Source organism: Papilio machaon, chromosome 10 (genome assembly GCF_912999745.1).
Source record: "Papilio machaon chromosome 10, ilPapMach1.1, whole genome shotgun sequence".
Classification (NCBI taxonomy): domain Eukaryota; kingdom Metazoa; phylum Arthropoda; class Insecta; order Lepidoptera; family Papilionidae; genus Papilio; species Papilio machaon.
In genome coordinates this window covers 6337991-6355374 of record NC_059995.1, presented here as the reverse complement: position 1 = coordinate 6355374, position 17384 = coordinate 6337991, and the positions used below count along the sequence as shown (strand labels likewise).

At 36.1% G+C, this 17384-nt stretch overlaps 1 protein-coding gene across 1 annotated transcript; it reads left to right on the top strand.

Annotated features, from left to right (window-relative positions):
* The first annotated feature begins 218 nt into the window (after window positions 1–218).
* On the top strand, window positions 219–4646 carry LOC123721325. Its single transcript, XM_045679809.1, has 2 exons — window positions 219–3633; window positions 4591–4646. Exons 1-2 carry the CDS (start codon window positions 219–221, stop codon window positions 4644–4646), a joined length of 3471 nt encoding a protein of 1156 aa, XP_045535765.1.
* Window positions 4647–17384: the final 12738 nt, after the last annotated feature.

Below are 17384 nucleotides of genomic sequence, written 5' to 3'. Positions count from 1 at the left end.
TCCAAAAATAGACCTGAAGAAATTATAAAAATAATGCTAATAATAATAATAATGTTAAAAAAAACTAAAACTCTATGGCAACGTTTGACACTGTCAAAACGAAAAATTTCTCCTAGTAAATTAAAATACAATTTAAATATTTAAACAATCAAAACTAACAATAGAAATGGAAAAGAAACAAACACAAAAGAAGCCAGATCACAAAAATCATAGATACAATGAGGAGAAATCCCAGAAGACAGTGTCGCGTTGCCGAATGTGACCTCGCACGCCCAACACCTTCGCGGCCTGCTCTGGTCTGCGCCACGACGGGGGACTGTATACCTGTTGCTCCCCCAGCCCTGATGACATCCAGTGGCGCAGCCATCGTCGGGCCGCCTTTGCCGGCCACTTCGTCTACAACACCGATGAGGAGTGGCCGCCCACCACCGGCTCGCTTGGAATCCTCGGGGGTTAATCCCCCGCCTACGGCTCCCGCAACCGGTGGTGTAGTGCGCCGCATGAGATGGCATTTATTAAATGAAAGTGTCATGCGGGCCTACTTCGGGGCGACAGAGGGTGGAACCAACCTAACAGCGTATCGGCCTAAAATGCTGTCTTTGTTTCAGACCCTTCACCCAAGTGTGTCTGTGACTGCCCAACGTCTATCGGATCAAGTGCGGGTCATACAACGGCGTCATCTGTTAGATGACTCTGTACTTGAGCGACTCCGTCACGAAGCGCGACCCCTTCACAATGCAGCTGAAGTACGTAATGTTGCACCTGTGGCCCCCGTGGCTGCTGATGTGCTAACGGAACCACCAAGTGAAGAGGTTTGTGTTAGTGATCAGGATATTGAGCGTTTGAGGAGAACTTTGGAAGATGTGATTTTGAATTATAGATCCTTATCAATCAGTGACCGTCCTCGCTTACCGCGATTGCCCATTAACAAGCGGAATATATGTATTGTAAATGCTGTAGACCGCTTGTTATCTCCGTATGTGGATTCTAGTCTAGATTTATGCGATACCCATTCAATTCTCTATTGTGGGGCACTGACTGCATGTCGGGTGGCTGGAGTGGGGATTATAAATCTCAATTCAGGTTCCCGTCGTGGAGAAGCTCGCCCCGTATGGCAGTGCAGAATTGAACGGCGCATAAATGTAGCTAGAAGGCTCATAGCGAAGCTTCTTTGTTTTCGGGCGGGTAATAACCGCCCAAAGGTTATGCGTTTCGTGACTCAGGCGTTTGCTGGGACTGGTATCACGTCCAATGAATATATGCTAAGAGTCATGGAACGCATAGACTTCTGGAAACAAAAAGTGTTCGCATGGGCTAATCGCCTAAGAAGGTATAAAGAAAGATCTGAGAGATTTATTCAAAATCGCATATTCCAGAGAGATCAGAGGTGTATTTACCGTATCTGGGAGCAACCACAAAGCCAGGGACTTGATTTACAGCGACCAGATGCTACTGTGACTACTGCGTTTTGGAGCGGTATCTGGTCGGTGCCAATCGAGCACACTGAAGGCGAGTGGTTGAATGTTGTCAGACGCTCGTGTGAAGCGGTTACCGAAATGGAACCTGTAGTTATTACTGGTTCTGACATAAGTGCTGCAGTTCGTTCGGTTCCTAATTGGAAAAGTCCGGGCCCGGACGGACTGCAGAACTTTTGGCTAAAATGGTTCCGAAGTTCGCATGAGCGCCTAGCAGCTCAATTTCAATTGGCAATAGAATTAGGCACGCTCCCAGATTTCATGACATCTGGTATAACACATCTGATCTATAAATCTGGACGTTCTACGGACCCTAAGAATTACAGACCAATAACATGCTTGCCTACCATCTACAAGCTCCTTACATCCATTCTGAGAATCAAAATTGAAGCACATATTTGTACAAATAACGTTTTGTCAGCAACTCAGAATGGATGTAAGGTTGGGTCCCGTGGTACCAAAGATTGCCTCCTCATTGATATGGCTATTTGCCAACAGGTTAGACGAAGTAAAAAGAACATTTCTATGGCCTGGATTGATTACAAGAAGGCTTATGATTCGGTGCCCCATGGATGGTTAAGTAAAGTGCTGGAAGTGTATAAAATACATCCTACACTTCGCACTTTCCTTAACTCATGCATGGGACAGTGGACCACAAGCTTTTCCAATCCAGGGCAGGGAAACCTTTCTACTTCCTCTAGCCGGATTGGAATCCGGCGTGGCATCTTTCAAGGTGATAGTCTGAGTCCATTGTGGTTTTGCTTGGCTCTGAACCCTTTAAGCACACTGCTAAAGAGTTCAGAGCTAGGTTACCGTCTACGTAGAGGGGGCGAGATCATATCACACCTTTTGTACATGGATGACCTCAAGTTGTACGCATCGAAGAAGTCTGACTTAATGACTTTGCTTAAAATTACCGACGATTTTAGCAGAGCCATTGGTATGACGTTTGGAGTGGACAAATGTGCGGTCATAAATGTACAAAAGGGGAAGGTTGTAGCTTCTGAGAATCTACAGCTTACTCAGGATGTGTCCCTCGTTTCCCTCTCGGAGAATGAAAGCTACAAATATCTCGGTATGTCGGAAGCATTAGGTATTAATGACAAAGGTATGAAACAACTGGTGAAAGAACGGTTCTTTTGCCGCCTGAAAAAAGTTCTAAAAAGTCTTTTATCGGGTGGGAACAAGTGCCGTGCTTTTAACAGCTGGGTCATGCCAGTCCTAGCCTACTCTTTTGGCATACTGAGATGGTCGCAGACAGAACTGGATGCCTTGGATAGAAAAGTTCGTCGATTGCTTACAGCATACCGGATGCATCATCCACGTTCGTCTGTAATGAGGTTATACATCCCGCGGAAACATGGGGGTCGTGGCTATTTAAATGCCAAGACCCTGCATAACCGCGAGGTGTACAATCTTAGGGAATATTTCCTTAAGGTGAACGTGGGAATGTATCAAGATGTTGTAGCAATGGACAAAGGAGTCACGCCGCTTTCCTTGGCTACCACGAATTGGCGAAGGTTACCGGTACTAAGTGTCTCGGACCGCATTAGTGTATGGAAGAGCAAGGAGTTACACGGTAGGTTCCATCGCGCCTTAACAGGGCCTGATGTGGACCAATTATCCTCCGTGGCTTGGCTGCGCTTCAGCAACCTCTTTGGGGAAACTGAAGGTTTTGTCTTTGCAATCATGGACGAAGTCATCGTAACGAACAACTACCGAAAACATATTCTAAAGGATGGTACGATTGACATTTGTCGGGCATGTCGTCGTCCCGGTGAGTCTATTAGACATATCGTTTCCGGTTGTTCTCGACTTGCGGACGGTGCATACTTGCATAGACACAACCAAGTGGCCAAGATTATCCATCAGCAACTTGCCCTTAAATATGCTCTTGTGGATACTGAGGTACCTTATTACCAATACCAACCTTCACCTGTTCTGGAAAATAGCTATATCACGCTCTACTGGGATCGATCTATTATTACAGATAGGACTATTACTGCCAATAGACCCGATATAGTAATAATAGACCGGTCTGAGGGTTGTGTAATGTTAGTCGATGTCACTATTCCACATGACGAGAATCTCGTGAAAGCTGAAAAAGAAAAATTACTAAAATATTTAGACTTGGCTCACGAGATTACCGCCATGTGGCGTATGAAATCGACTACCATTATTCCGATAGTCGTATCGGTGAATGGACTGATAGCGAAGAGCTTCGACCAACATCTTAAGAAGCTCTCGCTAAACAGTTGGATTAAGGGCCTGATACAAAAGGCAGTTATTTTAGAAACCGCACGCATAGTTAGGAGGTTCCTGTCTCTGTAGCCCTCACCACTGGTTGTTTGAGTAATGGGATTCCGCAGCCGGTGGTATACTATTTTTTATATAATATATTTTGTTAATTTTTTTATTATAAAATGTATTATATAAATAATAAGAGAATAAATGAATAAGAATGCTACTACAAAACTCGGCAATAACAACTGGAGCGTTTTTGTATCCGCTTGCATCACAAGGTGGCGGTATAGTAGATGTCGAGTTAGATACACTATGATGTTTGGATACACATGTGTAATAAATATTTACATATAACATCATTAGGGACAATAGTCCATTCTAGTTCTCTACACGTAAGTGTACAATTTACTCAGGAGACAACACTGAATATGTAATCACCGAGCGAGGGAACGCTTCACGAAACATGGACATATAATACGTAGCAAGTACAATAGAAATTTCCATGTGTTCATGAGATCTAAAAAAACTGGTTTAATTACTACTACTAATTACTTTTTTTGTCTAACATATGTTTTTTTTTAATTTAAAGATATTCAATCTTGTAAATAAAATCTAGTTTTTTCCTATGTCTTAATTATTTTATGAAAAGAAAACAAATATTACGTAAATTATGATTTCGGAGTGACATAATAAAATTGTAGTAAAGAGTTAAATGTTTGAGAACGGTCTGCCCTTAATTGAGCACTCTGTGGTATTTGATTAAAGTTTATTCATGTGTACATATAAGTATTACTGTATTATTTCCAACGTGCTTCACATATAGGTTATCACGTGTAAATTTTTATATTAATTACCTAAGTGTGTTCTATAGGACTCAAGGGTTCTCTTAACAGGGATAGTGGTCAAGCGCTTGTTTTCACACTATAAATGTATCCATCCCGTAATAATCAGTTATTTTATTATTCAAATAAAACCTAAACCTTCATTCGCACGGGCGCTTTTGCCGCGTTAAAACTCAGCGTTAGCGTATCTCTAGCGACGAACGCTTTTAAATCACTCTTTTTCTTCGGCGTTCAAAATATAACACTGCGCGATAAAAAAGCGCTGCCGTATGAACAGATACATGGAAGTACATTTATTGTATTTAAACGCTTTTTTAACGCGCGATATAAAAGCGTTTGTGCATAAGGCTAAAGTTAGCAATATAACTTTAATTTAACAAGATAATCACGATACGTGTATCTTGGTTATAAACTGGTCAAAGTCAAACTTATCGATGAGTAACCCGTTCTCATCCTAAGTTAATCCTGACGGGAATAAGATCTATTGCTTTAGTTGAGTTTCTCCTTAAATTAACATTTCTCAGCTGACGTGCCGTTATATTGGTTTTAATACGATCCATTGATTTTTTTCTTATCATATCCTTATCTTATCGTAAACCTTGTTATAAAGAAACCAAAAATCCCAACTGACGTGCTTTAATAAATGAAATAGTGCCGTCTATTGGCTGAATTTTAAACCAAAGATTTTAAAAATTCAAGAACATTTAATTAAATGAACGTCGGTGAAGGAAAACATCGTGATGCAACCCGCACATGTCAGCGAAAAGAAATTTCAAAGATATGTGTGTGAGAAAATGACGGCGTCGTGGTTCGCCACCCGTCACGTTCCACATGGAGATTGCGGAGGAACAGGCGTTTCGTCGGCGTCAAACAGGGTTTATACAACGTATTGTTTAGATAATATAATGGTTTTCTTATAATTATATTTAGTTTACGTAAGTCGTTATAGAGTATTTAATGATATTATGATAGCGTGATAGACAAATCTTCAAACTTTTATAACTCTTCAATACTAAAAAGTATAACTTTTTTCTCAATCTGCTTGGATTAAAATAAAATAAAAAAGTCGACGCAACCACAGTCGAAAATTTTTCTTTTAATCCGGCCGGATTTTATGTCTAATCTTTGTATTTGAAATAGCTTATTTTGTTGTTGCGATACTTTCGAGCACATAAATATTTAATGACTACCTGTCGCCCGCGACTCCGTCCTCGAAAAAATTAAATAAAACTTAATTGGTAGCCTATGTGTTCTACCAGACTTTCTAGATCCGTTGAGCCGTTCTTGAGATGCCTTCTAGTAAACATCCATCCATCCATCTAAACTTTCGCATATATAATATTAACAAGAGAAATGGTTTGTTTATTTGAATTTTATTATTAAAAAATTGATCCGTCTGTGTCGGAAGCTGAACCGATTGATTTTAATTCTACAAGTACATAAAAAATATGAAATGTAACAAATAAATATCTTAAATAACTTAAGTCAAATTCTAGCTTACTATATAAGTACTTTTGTAAGTCAAAATCAAACAAGGTATTGTCAGTTTAATCCTTTGTACTGAGCTGTACTTAACCTTTATAGACTCGAGCAAATTAATTGCTTATTGTGTGGATTTCGACTAACATTTAACTTGATTAGTTATAATGAAATAGAGGATAAATTACATTTTATCCAACGAGATATTTATGATTTATTTATGATCTAAAAAAAATATTGGATATATAACAAAGTGTTCACTAAGAATTATTACTGCACAAAGAATGGAATTAACAGCTAATAAATTAATTTTCCTATGAATTTAGTTCTGTTATTTTATATCTTACTTTAGAAATAAATTGAAAAAGAATTGTGCAAGTTTACGTTTAAAAGAAGAAAGTTATTACTCAATAATAATTTTTAAAAAGAAAGTACTGGCTGAATGTATCAAGACATAAAAATACAAGTTCAGAAGCGACGTGATTAAAATGCAATAGACAACAGCTTCAGAATAAAGCAAATGCTTGAAGCACAGAGTACTGTCGTTTACAGAGAATTCATTGCATTTTTCATAAACAATAAGCAAGAGTACCTTTCTGCGGGGGCCACTTTAATACAACTGTTGTTACGGAAACGTTAACCACAAAGATTACTTGACTTTTAACGTTTTATTTTTTATTACAATAGATAAGTTGATTAATATCTTTTACAGTTTAAATTAAAAAAAAATCTTCTTATTTCGAACGCTATTACTATAGCTTGTGTACGCATAATTAGTGTTTGTACAAGTAATTATTAAAATAATATAATTAAAATTTATTTTAAGAAATTATTATTAAAACCAGCTTTTGCCTGCGACTTCATCGGCGCGGAATTAAAAAAAAACTTAATAAGTAGCCTATGCGTTCTTCGAGACTGTACCGTGACAAATATACCGAATATCGACGAGATCCGTTAAGCCGTTTCGGAGATACGTTATAACTATCCACCTATCCATCCAAACTTTTGCATTTATAATAATAGTGTGTATTAGTAATTTAGATATGTATACACAAATGTTAATAAAACCAGTCTCTGATGTTGTCACCATGGTCTGGAGTTATTCAATTCAGTAGAAAGTCAGTGAAATACAATAGAAAACAGTCCTTCATTACAACTTTACGTTACTATGAAATATGAATATAAGAAGAAAAACTCTATTAAAAATAAAACGTTTATCTCCACAATCCACTTCCTCGTCCGCTGCAGGGAAATCCCGGCGCGCCTAATGAGCTAGAAATCTGCATCGAACGGTAATAATAATCCTTTAGATATTCATCTCTTGTATTTACAGTTTCAAAGAACTTGATATTTCCTTTCTTACTCCATAAAGAAAGAATAGAACTATAATACCGTATTATCTCAAAATGGAAAAAAATGTAAGCTCTTTGTTGCCTGTTTGTTGTTGATTGCTTACTAATTTCTTAAATGTTTACCAAGATAATAGACATGATATAGCCATGAGTTTATACTACTAATAGACTTGTACAAAACATAGTTATATGATGTTAATTTGTAATTTGATGTTTGTTTGTAATTTTGTCTAACAAATACAGGGGTCTCGGCTCCGAATATGAATTTGTCCCATTCGGTGTCGAGACCCTTGGTCCGTGAGGTCCTAGCGCTAGAAGGCTTTTTAAAGAAACAGCAAAAAGGTTAGTCGACATCACAGGAGACCGAAGAGCTGGCAGCTACCTCGGACAAAGAATAAGTCTAGCCATTCAAAGGGGGAACGCTGCCAGTATCTTCGGAACCTTGCCTAAAGGGACACCTTTTAATGATATATTTTAGTTTTTATGTATTATATTTAATCTAATATTTTAATTTTCTCTTTAAATAAAGCCTATGTTTTCTAGATATAAAATGTTATATTTTTAGTCTTCACGAGAGAACTCTTTTGAAAAATAAACTAAGTCCATCGATTTTCTTTGAAATGAATTCTTGAATCTTTTCTTCAGACGCTCGGCTACGTCACGGTCGGTGGCTTCGACGCGAACGCTCTAATTACATTTGCATAAAGTCTAATTCTGTTTCAAAGTTACACAAACTTAAAATTTTATCTCCAATTATTTCCTTTGAGAAATTATCTATCTCTAAGATTTCCTGACGATATTATCATCACTTTATATAACTTCTCTATTGAACTTTTATATATTTTAAGGTTTCTAGTATATTTCTGTTTATGAAATCTTAGAAATGAAAATGAGAAAGTTGAACGTTGTCAGGATATTGTACACTGACAATTTAGTTTAGCAGTCCACTGCCGAATACATACATACATACACAAAAAACATTGTTTTTATATAGAGAATAAAAAGGATGAAAATATGTTCAACATACATAAATAAAATAATGTCAGATATCCATATAACAGCTAAACAGTTGTACTCGCTCTGTACAGAATCGAGTGTACATTTGTCTAATGAGCAGTGCAAACAAGCAAGTTGTACGTTGTTGCAGTCTGTTATTTACAAATCCGTGTAATACATACAGGGACGTTACACTTCTGTATATTATGTAACTATGTGTTCTTTCTGGTTTGTCTGTATGAACAAGGTCAAAGGTTTCGTCTAATGAGTGTGGTGCCTTAAGCCTTACTCCACAGCACTTTATAAAAAAACGATGGGAAACAGCAGTGGATTTGATGGAGGACGGTATGAATAGGAAGGGTTAACGAGGTCTATTGTCCATGCAATGGTTAAGGTGATGATCCAGTCGATAATTTAATTTTAAAAAATCGTGATAATTAGCTTGAATTGTAGTCCACTAAAGATAAACAACGGATCTTTCGCTTAATTCCTTGTTGTTACATTGATAGTTGGTGATCATATTCCATTAAAATGGTAACAAATTTATTTAAGTTTGCTAAATACAACTAAACTAAAACGTGTAGAAAAGACTATGTGATGCAAATGATGAACATTTATTAACTGGCAGTAACTATAATAATTTTAAAAACAATAACAGATTTGACGTATTTAAATGTTATTAATTCCATTCATAGAATAATCTGTGAGTCATTTGAAGCGAAAACATATATGGACTTTTGGCGTATGAAACAGTCATACATAAATCGGTTATGTTTGCATCGCCTGCGTTCTGTTCATGCATTTCCGAGCGCCTTTGAATACAAATTGCCTCCCGTAAGCTTCCCGTATACACATGTATTGCGGTCCTGTTTTACAAACAGTTTACGGATATACTTAATAGCTGCTAGTATGACACAAGAGAGAATAAAACGTTTTAGTAAACATATGCCCCAAATTATAACCTACCTCTATATAATTGTGTAGGTTTCTATCATACTCTTTATAATACTATAAACCAACAATTTCATACACTAGTGGCGCCATCTCTCATTTCATTAAAAATTCTTTCATTAAAATAATCAATTCATTAAAACGGAAACATTTAATTTTCATTAAACTTCATGAAAAACTTTCGTATATTCCATGCTGATTGCTAATGAAGTACAGATATAACAAGCTTGCAACAGTTAATTGGGAGTAATTTATTTCTGTAACTACTTACTATAAAAAAAATTATTTCGAGTATGTTAAATTTGTTGTTGTTCCATGAATAACCAACTTTGCAAATTGTATAAGTTCCGTAGAAGACAATACTATATTTTGAGACACTTATATTACTCATACGGATAGTACATATAACATATACGCTATGTGTGAATGCTGAATACATAGTAATTAAGATTAAGACCGATTATTTGATATAAAATTATTTATAATATTACGTTGTTATAAGCTTACATAATCTCCTATATAAAGATTTCTTATTATATAGAAGGAGATTATGTAATCATAACTAAATGAAATGCTTTAATAATTCGTTTATAACGTACTTTTCTAATAAAACCCTGAGAGTGAGCTAGTGTTCTATTTTGAGATGAGAATGCATTCACAGCACTTTGTCTATGCAAATGAACTTCTCGTGAAAGTAATATCGAAAAAAAGCTCTCGTAACTATGATATGAACATAGTAGCAGTTCCATATTAACAATTTTAAACTCTCTTATATCCAGGTTCGACTGTACAGACTCTATATTTTCTAACGAAATTGCTAACCAATTTGAACTATTTCTTTCTATTTCTATCCGGTTATGGATCCATGATATAATAGCACAATAATATTACCTTATCTAAATGTCAAAAATATGCAACTAACCTTTTCTAAGACCGAAAACAAAATACCTTAATATTAATACCCATACCCAATTTGAACAAAATTAATTCTTCTTCAATATTCTGAAATAACTTTTATTAACTATGGTTTCCTTGATTATAACTTTATTAAATTTAACAGTGAACAGACATGTTCTTTGATGTTTAATATATTTTTCTTAGAAAAGATATAAAAATATTTTATTTTCTTGATTGGATCCGCGGAGTTATCGAACTTCTAATGTTAAACCAATATTGGACCGTGTTCTTTCATATTTATATTAAATTCAATGCTAGAAATGAAATGTAAATATAGATTTATCCATTCCGAAATTATTTTACAGCGTGATCAGAACAACGTCACGTGTTTTAACGTCATTATTATGTCCTGTAGAATGAATTTAACTTAACGTTGGTTTCTAAGACCAAAATCTCTATGGAAAACATATGGTCATCCAAACAATTTCTTACAGTGTGATTATCATATCAGAGATAGTCTTTTAAAAGTTAGGGGCACCTTTGCAAAACATGCGTTTGTAGCAATTCCCAGTTAAATTGACACACAAAGCCGTTAACTTACCTTTACTCTGGTAAAAATGAAAGATTATTTATTTGTGAAGTTCTCTTATAATTAATAACTATTCAGTCGAAAGAGTTGAAAATCGTAAGTTATCATAACCGCACTTCAATAGATAATACGTGATTTTTAAAACATAAGGTATGTAAGAAGCTTTCCGATTACTCAAGCAAACACTTAAAAAGTTTTATTTTATAAATACGCTGAAACTTTAAAACATTAAAACAGAATGTATTGAAGCTTTCTAAAGCTCCCTTCAGCCGTCTCGTACTTTAAAACAGCACTCTATTTCTTAAATGTTGTGAATTTCTTAAAATACGTAAGTGTAAACACGTTGTATTGTGCTAATGTTGCATCTAGATCAAATGTATATTTAAAGATACGAATAAAAATAAGAAATTTCTGTTTTTATTTTAAGCTAAACTAAAATGTCTTTCGATTCAACAAATGATATATGATGCGTATTCGTGTTTAATCTTACTAATATTATAAACTAGCTTTTACCCGTCACTCTGTAATGTAATAAGCCTCTGTTTTTTTCCAGACTATGTTCTACATCTGTGCTAAATTTCATCAAGATTCATTGAGCCGTTCCGGAGATACCTTCAAACAAACATCCATTTATCCATCCATCCATCTACTCATTCGTCAATCTTTATTATCATTTCATACATTGCATATTCCATAAAAATTACACAAAAAGTCTAGATTACCCCTAACATAACACTATCTTTGTATTTCAATAAAAAAAACTACATCAATGTCATGCAACATTTTAATAAAATGTAAAATATCCCTAACTTAAAAGAAAGCTTTAAATCGTGCTCAAATACATTTTTTATTTTGCGCTAAGTTAAATGGTCGTCTTGTTATCAAACAGGCGCAATTATTTTAGACTGACGAACTGAAAGTGCTCAATTAAAATCGACAAGTGGATCTCAATCCCGCGCTTCATCATCGTTATTTCGAGTAAATTGCTCGGAACGTGAAACAGAAATAAAATTTATAGCTTTTTTCGTTTTATATTTATACGTATTAAATTAATAAAATATTTAAAGTCTGTTGTAAAATATTCCGACTGTTATTTATAGTTACGCAGTTTGTAATTGTACATTTTAATACATAATCTACACTAAGGGCTTTCAGTAACCACTAAACTTCTCTGAGTGCGGCAGTAATAAAATCTTAAGTAATCTTATTGTTCGATTAACATGTAAAGAACCACTTTCTCGTTTTCTTTCAAACTGATAAAAAGATTTCAAATCGAATACAGAGATATAACGAAATAGCCTATTACTAGGTTTTCTGTATTTCTATAAAGCAACATTTCCACCTGAGCCTTATATTTCCGAGGAGACGTATTTCAAACCAATATATTTATCAACGCGAAACTGTCACAATTCTGTCGCATGAAAAATATTTTATCGCATTGCGTTATTTGCTCCGGAAACATAATTTAAAATTTACATCTTAATCTTTTATCTCATGGATTTTCATATAAAATGATTAAATAACAATCTATAGGTATGATTGTTAGAAGTATTTAACTTTTGTCATCAACATTCAAATCCATGTGAAAATCTAGGAAGATTTGTATATAAATTGTATATAAAAAGAGCTTAAAATGTTGACAACATTTACAAAATAACTTATTTTAAAATGAAATTACCTAGAATTTAAATATTTACATTGCAGTCACACCACTACATTGTCTACTTTTCAGCCTAATTAATTTAGAGACTAAATTAAAAGACAGATAAATTGAAAATTATACGAATATTAATCGGATCTTAATTACAAGTGTTTGTGAGAAACGAGTTATTTCATTAATTTGAGTTATAAATGAAAGCGCTCAAAGTTTCTCGCTCATCAACATTCTCATCAACTCAACTAATTGAATAAGTTCTTAAATTGTATGACACAAATAGAATATTTTTGGTAATCATTAAAACCGTACCACTAATTCGACTTGCGACATACTTTAAACTGGACGCAAAAATTTGACTTACTGTAAGACAAAACTCGGGAATAAAAAAATAGTGACATGAAAACTTCTTTCTTTCTTTCTTCTCTCTTTCAAAAACCCTCTAAACTCTAAAGAAAGTTCTCTTCTTTCTTGTAACATGTCTATATTGTATAATTATTGTTATTTCGCAGTCGGTGTCGGCCAAAGTAAATATAATATTATACATTTTATATTTGAGATGTATGAGACATACTTACGTTTATGTCCCTACTTAAGTCGAAACCGACTCCAAAATAACAATAGTTATACAATATAGACATGTTACAAGAAAGAAGAGAACTTTCTTTAGAGTTTAGAGGGTTTTTGAAAGAGAGAAGAAAGAAAGAAAGAAGTTTTCATGTCATTATTTTGTTTCTTTTTAGTGCATTTTGTTTGAGATTGTTTTTTATGGTACTTTTGAATGCATTTTGTTTGAAATTGTTTTTTTATGTTACTTTTGAGTGCATTTTGTTTGAGATTGTTTTTATGGTACTTTTGAATGCATTTTGTTTGAAATTGTTTTTTTATGGTACTTTTGAATGCATTTTGTTTGAAATTGTTTTTTTATGTTACTTTTGAGTGCATTTTGTTTGAGATTGTTTTTTATGGTACTTTTGAATGCATTTTGTTTAAAATTGTTTTTCTATGTTACTTTTGAGTGCATTTTGTTTGAGATTGTTTTTTTTTTGAAGTCGGCTATTTTTTTTTCTTAAAATTTTTGTTTTATTTCACAATTTTTAGTGAATTTGAAGTTCAATTACAAATTTACTTAATACGTATGAGGAAAGAAATAAAGAAAAGGACTTTCCTATTTAATATGTGTGTACTTCAATTCAAAAACTAATTTAGAATGCAGTAGATAACCACTTATCTTTTAAAAAGTGAAATAATTATCAAAATCGGTATACAAATTGAAAATTAACGAACTAATACATCGTAGCGTGCCTTTAATTTAGTCCATCCGCGCGCCGCAGTAGAATTTTTCGAATGCGCGTAGTTTTTAATAATTTATTATCTTCCAAACTATTGATCAGAATTACATAGTTTAAAGGCTAATGTAATCTGCATTTAATACTCTAGCCATCAAACATATTTATTTGGATAAGGATTCATATCGAATATAATATAATAGCGCCGTAAGCTTACGACGCTGTTTTTCGTGTGCATTTTAATCGAAGTTTGTTCACAATAACATGGTTTTTGTGAGACATCCATAGATGATAGATATATGCCACCTGAGACTTTTATTTACCAAATTTAAGGATCTATAATTACTCCATACATCATTTTTATGTAGGTCATATAGTTTGACCTACGTAAGCCCAGAAAGCAAATTTGTGCTATTCATTGTAACGCGATGTAGCATTTTTCGTTTCCGCGTAATTTTATTCTTACGATATCTCCTAAACTATTAGACAGAATGATATAGTTTCAAGGGCAAATATAATCTACATTAAATTCTCTTGATAATGAACATATTTATTTACATAAGGGTTAATACTGAACTTGAATAATAGCGTCGGAAATAGGGCATGAATTTAATTAATGTTTCGTAAAGAAAAAAATGGTTATTGTGAGAAAACTATAAAAGATAGATATATGCTATCGCGGACTTTTATTTAGCACATTTAAAGAGCTACAATTCGCCATACATCATTTTGATGTAGGTCTTATAGTTTAGCCTACGTAAGCGCTGAAAGCAAAAATGTCCCTAATTTTCGCAACAAATTTTGAAGCTATATTCAAAATCTACTAGTCTTCTAGTTATTTACAAAAAAAAAAAATGGGACCCATCTGCAAGCACTTCCTTTCGATTAAAATATTTTTTATCAAAATCGGACCACCAGGGGCGGAGTTTCGCGGTAACAAACATAAAAAAAAAAAAAATCAGTCGAATTGATAACCTCCTTCTTTTTGAAGTCGGCTAACAAAACAAATGACACTTCCCTGTGAAAATTGGTTCAGTTATCAAGACTACTTGTCACAAAGGAATAACATAGACATAAACATGCTTAAAAACTTATATACTAGCGAAATATTACCTTTCTAAGTCAGGTAATAACTGCAATAAGTTGGACTTGTCTCAAACTTTTTAATTTTCGTCCGAATGCTCGTGTATTAACGTATAATGCGAAATATAGCAAAATACTCCCGCAAGGAATTGTTTAACGTAGAAACGTTGTCTATATGATGCCAAATTTATAGCAACTCATTAAATATTCGTTAATGATAATTGATGTTCCTGACGTATACTAGTTTCTCAGAATCATCTTTTACTTGAAACAAATGCCAAATGATCAAATAAAAAATTGATAAAACCATTTACAAGAATGCATTGATGTTATAAGATGTACACACACACACACACACACACACACACACACACACACACACACACGCGCACACACACACACACACACAAACGCCGCCGAAGTCCCTGCGATCACGAACGAGGAATTCGTAGGCGCATACAACGCAATAAAGAATAAGAAGGCACCGGGTATGGATCGCATCCCTAACGTAGCTCTGAAGGCGGCAATGAAGGGAGAGCGAAATGGGTTTCAGGAGGTATTTAACAAGTGCCTCCAGGAAGGTACTTTCCCCAAAATCTGGAAGAGACAGCGATTAGTACTTTTACCCAAGGGCAATAAAAACCCGGAAGACCCAAAGTCTTATCGTCCTCTATGCATGCTGGACACAGCGGGGAAAGTTCTGGAGAGAATAATCCACAATAGAATGGAAGCCGCAATCGGAAACGCCATCCACAACAACCAGTACGGTTTTAGAAAAGCCCGCTCTACCCTGGATGCGATAGAACGAGTAGTAAACATCGCCAAAAACGCCACCAGGGGCCATCGCTGGAAAGGTGGGGGCAAAAAGTACTGCCTGTTGGTAGCTCTCGACATCCAAAATGCCTTCAACTCGGCAAGATGGGACATCATCTGCAAGGCTATGGATAGATTGGAAGTACCGATGTACCTCAGGAAGATAATACGTAGCTACCTTAGTAACAGGGTCCTTCACTACGACACGGATGATGGACCGGAAAAGTACAAAATTACGGCTGGTGTACCACAGGGCTCCGTGCTCGGACCGCTTTTGTGGAACATTATGTATGACGGACTGCTGAATCTCACACTACCTGCTGGAGCTGAACTCACTGCCTTCGCAGACGACGCGATGATCTCAATAGTCGCGAAGCACACAGAAGAGATACGCAGAATATTCGAAGAAACGTACCGCCGCATACAAACGTGGATGACATCGACCGGGCTGAAGCTAGCAGAGCACAAGACAGAGGCAATGCTGGTCACGAGTCGGAAGAACGTAGAAAGGATCACGCTAGCCGTGGGATCAAGTTGCATCACATCTAAAACACAAATTAGGTATCTTGGAGTGTACCTAGATTTCAGGCTAAACTTTAACCACCACGTGGAGCAAGCAGCCGTGAAGACATCGAAGGTTACCATGGCACTCGCCAGGCTCATGCCTAACGTGGGTGGCCCACGGCAAAAGAAGAGGAACCTGTTGATGTCGGTAAGTAATTCCGTTTTGTTGTATGGGGCTCCCATTTGGGCGGACGCTCTAAGTAACAAAATAAATAGGAAAAAGATGGAGTCAGTGTATCGGGTAAGTTTGATCAGAATCATCAGCGCGTTTCGCACTGTATCGTTAGATGCAGCCTGTGTAATCGCCGGCGCTATACCCGTGCATCTACTTGCAGAAGAGAGAAAACTGTTGTTTGACAGAAGAAGTGATCCGAGCGCAACGCGGAAAAAATCGCGATGTCTAGTCAGAAGACAGATCATCACCAAATGGCAGCAGGAGTGGGATCACTCAATAAAGGGCCGCTGGACTCACAAACTAATTGGACAAGTCGAAAAATGGATAAACCGCAGGCATGGGGAAACGAACTTCTACCTCACCCAAATGCTGACGGGCCATGGATGTTACCGTGCGTACCTACACCGTTTTGGGCACGAAATTCTCCCGGATTGTCCACACGGGTGCGGCGAACCAGAGGATGCAGAGCACGTGTTCTTTGTCTGCCCGGCATACTCCAAGGAGCGCGAAGAACTCGAGAACAGTATCGGACCTACTACGGTCGCAAATTTGGTGGATAACATGCTTGCAACAGAAGAAGCATGGAATAAAGTTAGCGAATACGCCGCCTCAGTACTAAAGAAGGTACGGCGGGCTGGGCAAATACGGCGAAAAGCCAACGCAATGGACTCAAGGAGCTAAAAAGCGCAGAGAGCTAGAAGGGAAAGCATGATTGCTGAGACCACCCCTCCGAAGTAATACCGGAAGGTAGTCCCGGAGGGGTACCAAAAAGTCCATAGAGAGGGTTGTTTTAGTCGGTAACGGGACTCATGTTAGGTTAGGTGAACACTAATGAGCCTGAGCCCGACACACCAGGCATGTAGCTCCCATGTCTGACGGTGCCCCAAGGCATTTTTTCCCTCTATAAAAAAAAAAAAAAAAAAAAAAACACACACACACACACACACACATTTATTACTCTCACTGCAATAAAAAGGGAAG

Bases quoted from the DNA above. Each gene is read 5' to 3' on its own strand.
- LOC123721325 (XM_045679809.1), top strand. From the start codon at position 219: ATGAGGAGAAATCCCAGAAGACAGTGTCGCGTTGCCGAATGTGACCTC. The intron at 3,634-4,590 runs GTATGAAATCGA...TGTGTTCTATAG, and splicing joins CGAGATTACCGCCATGTGGC to GACTCAAGGGTTCTCTTAAC.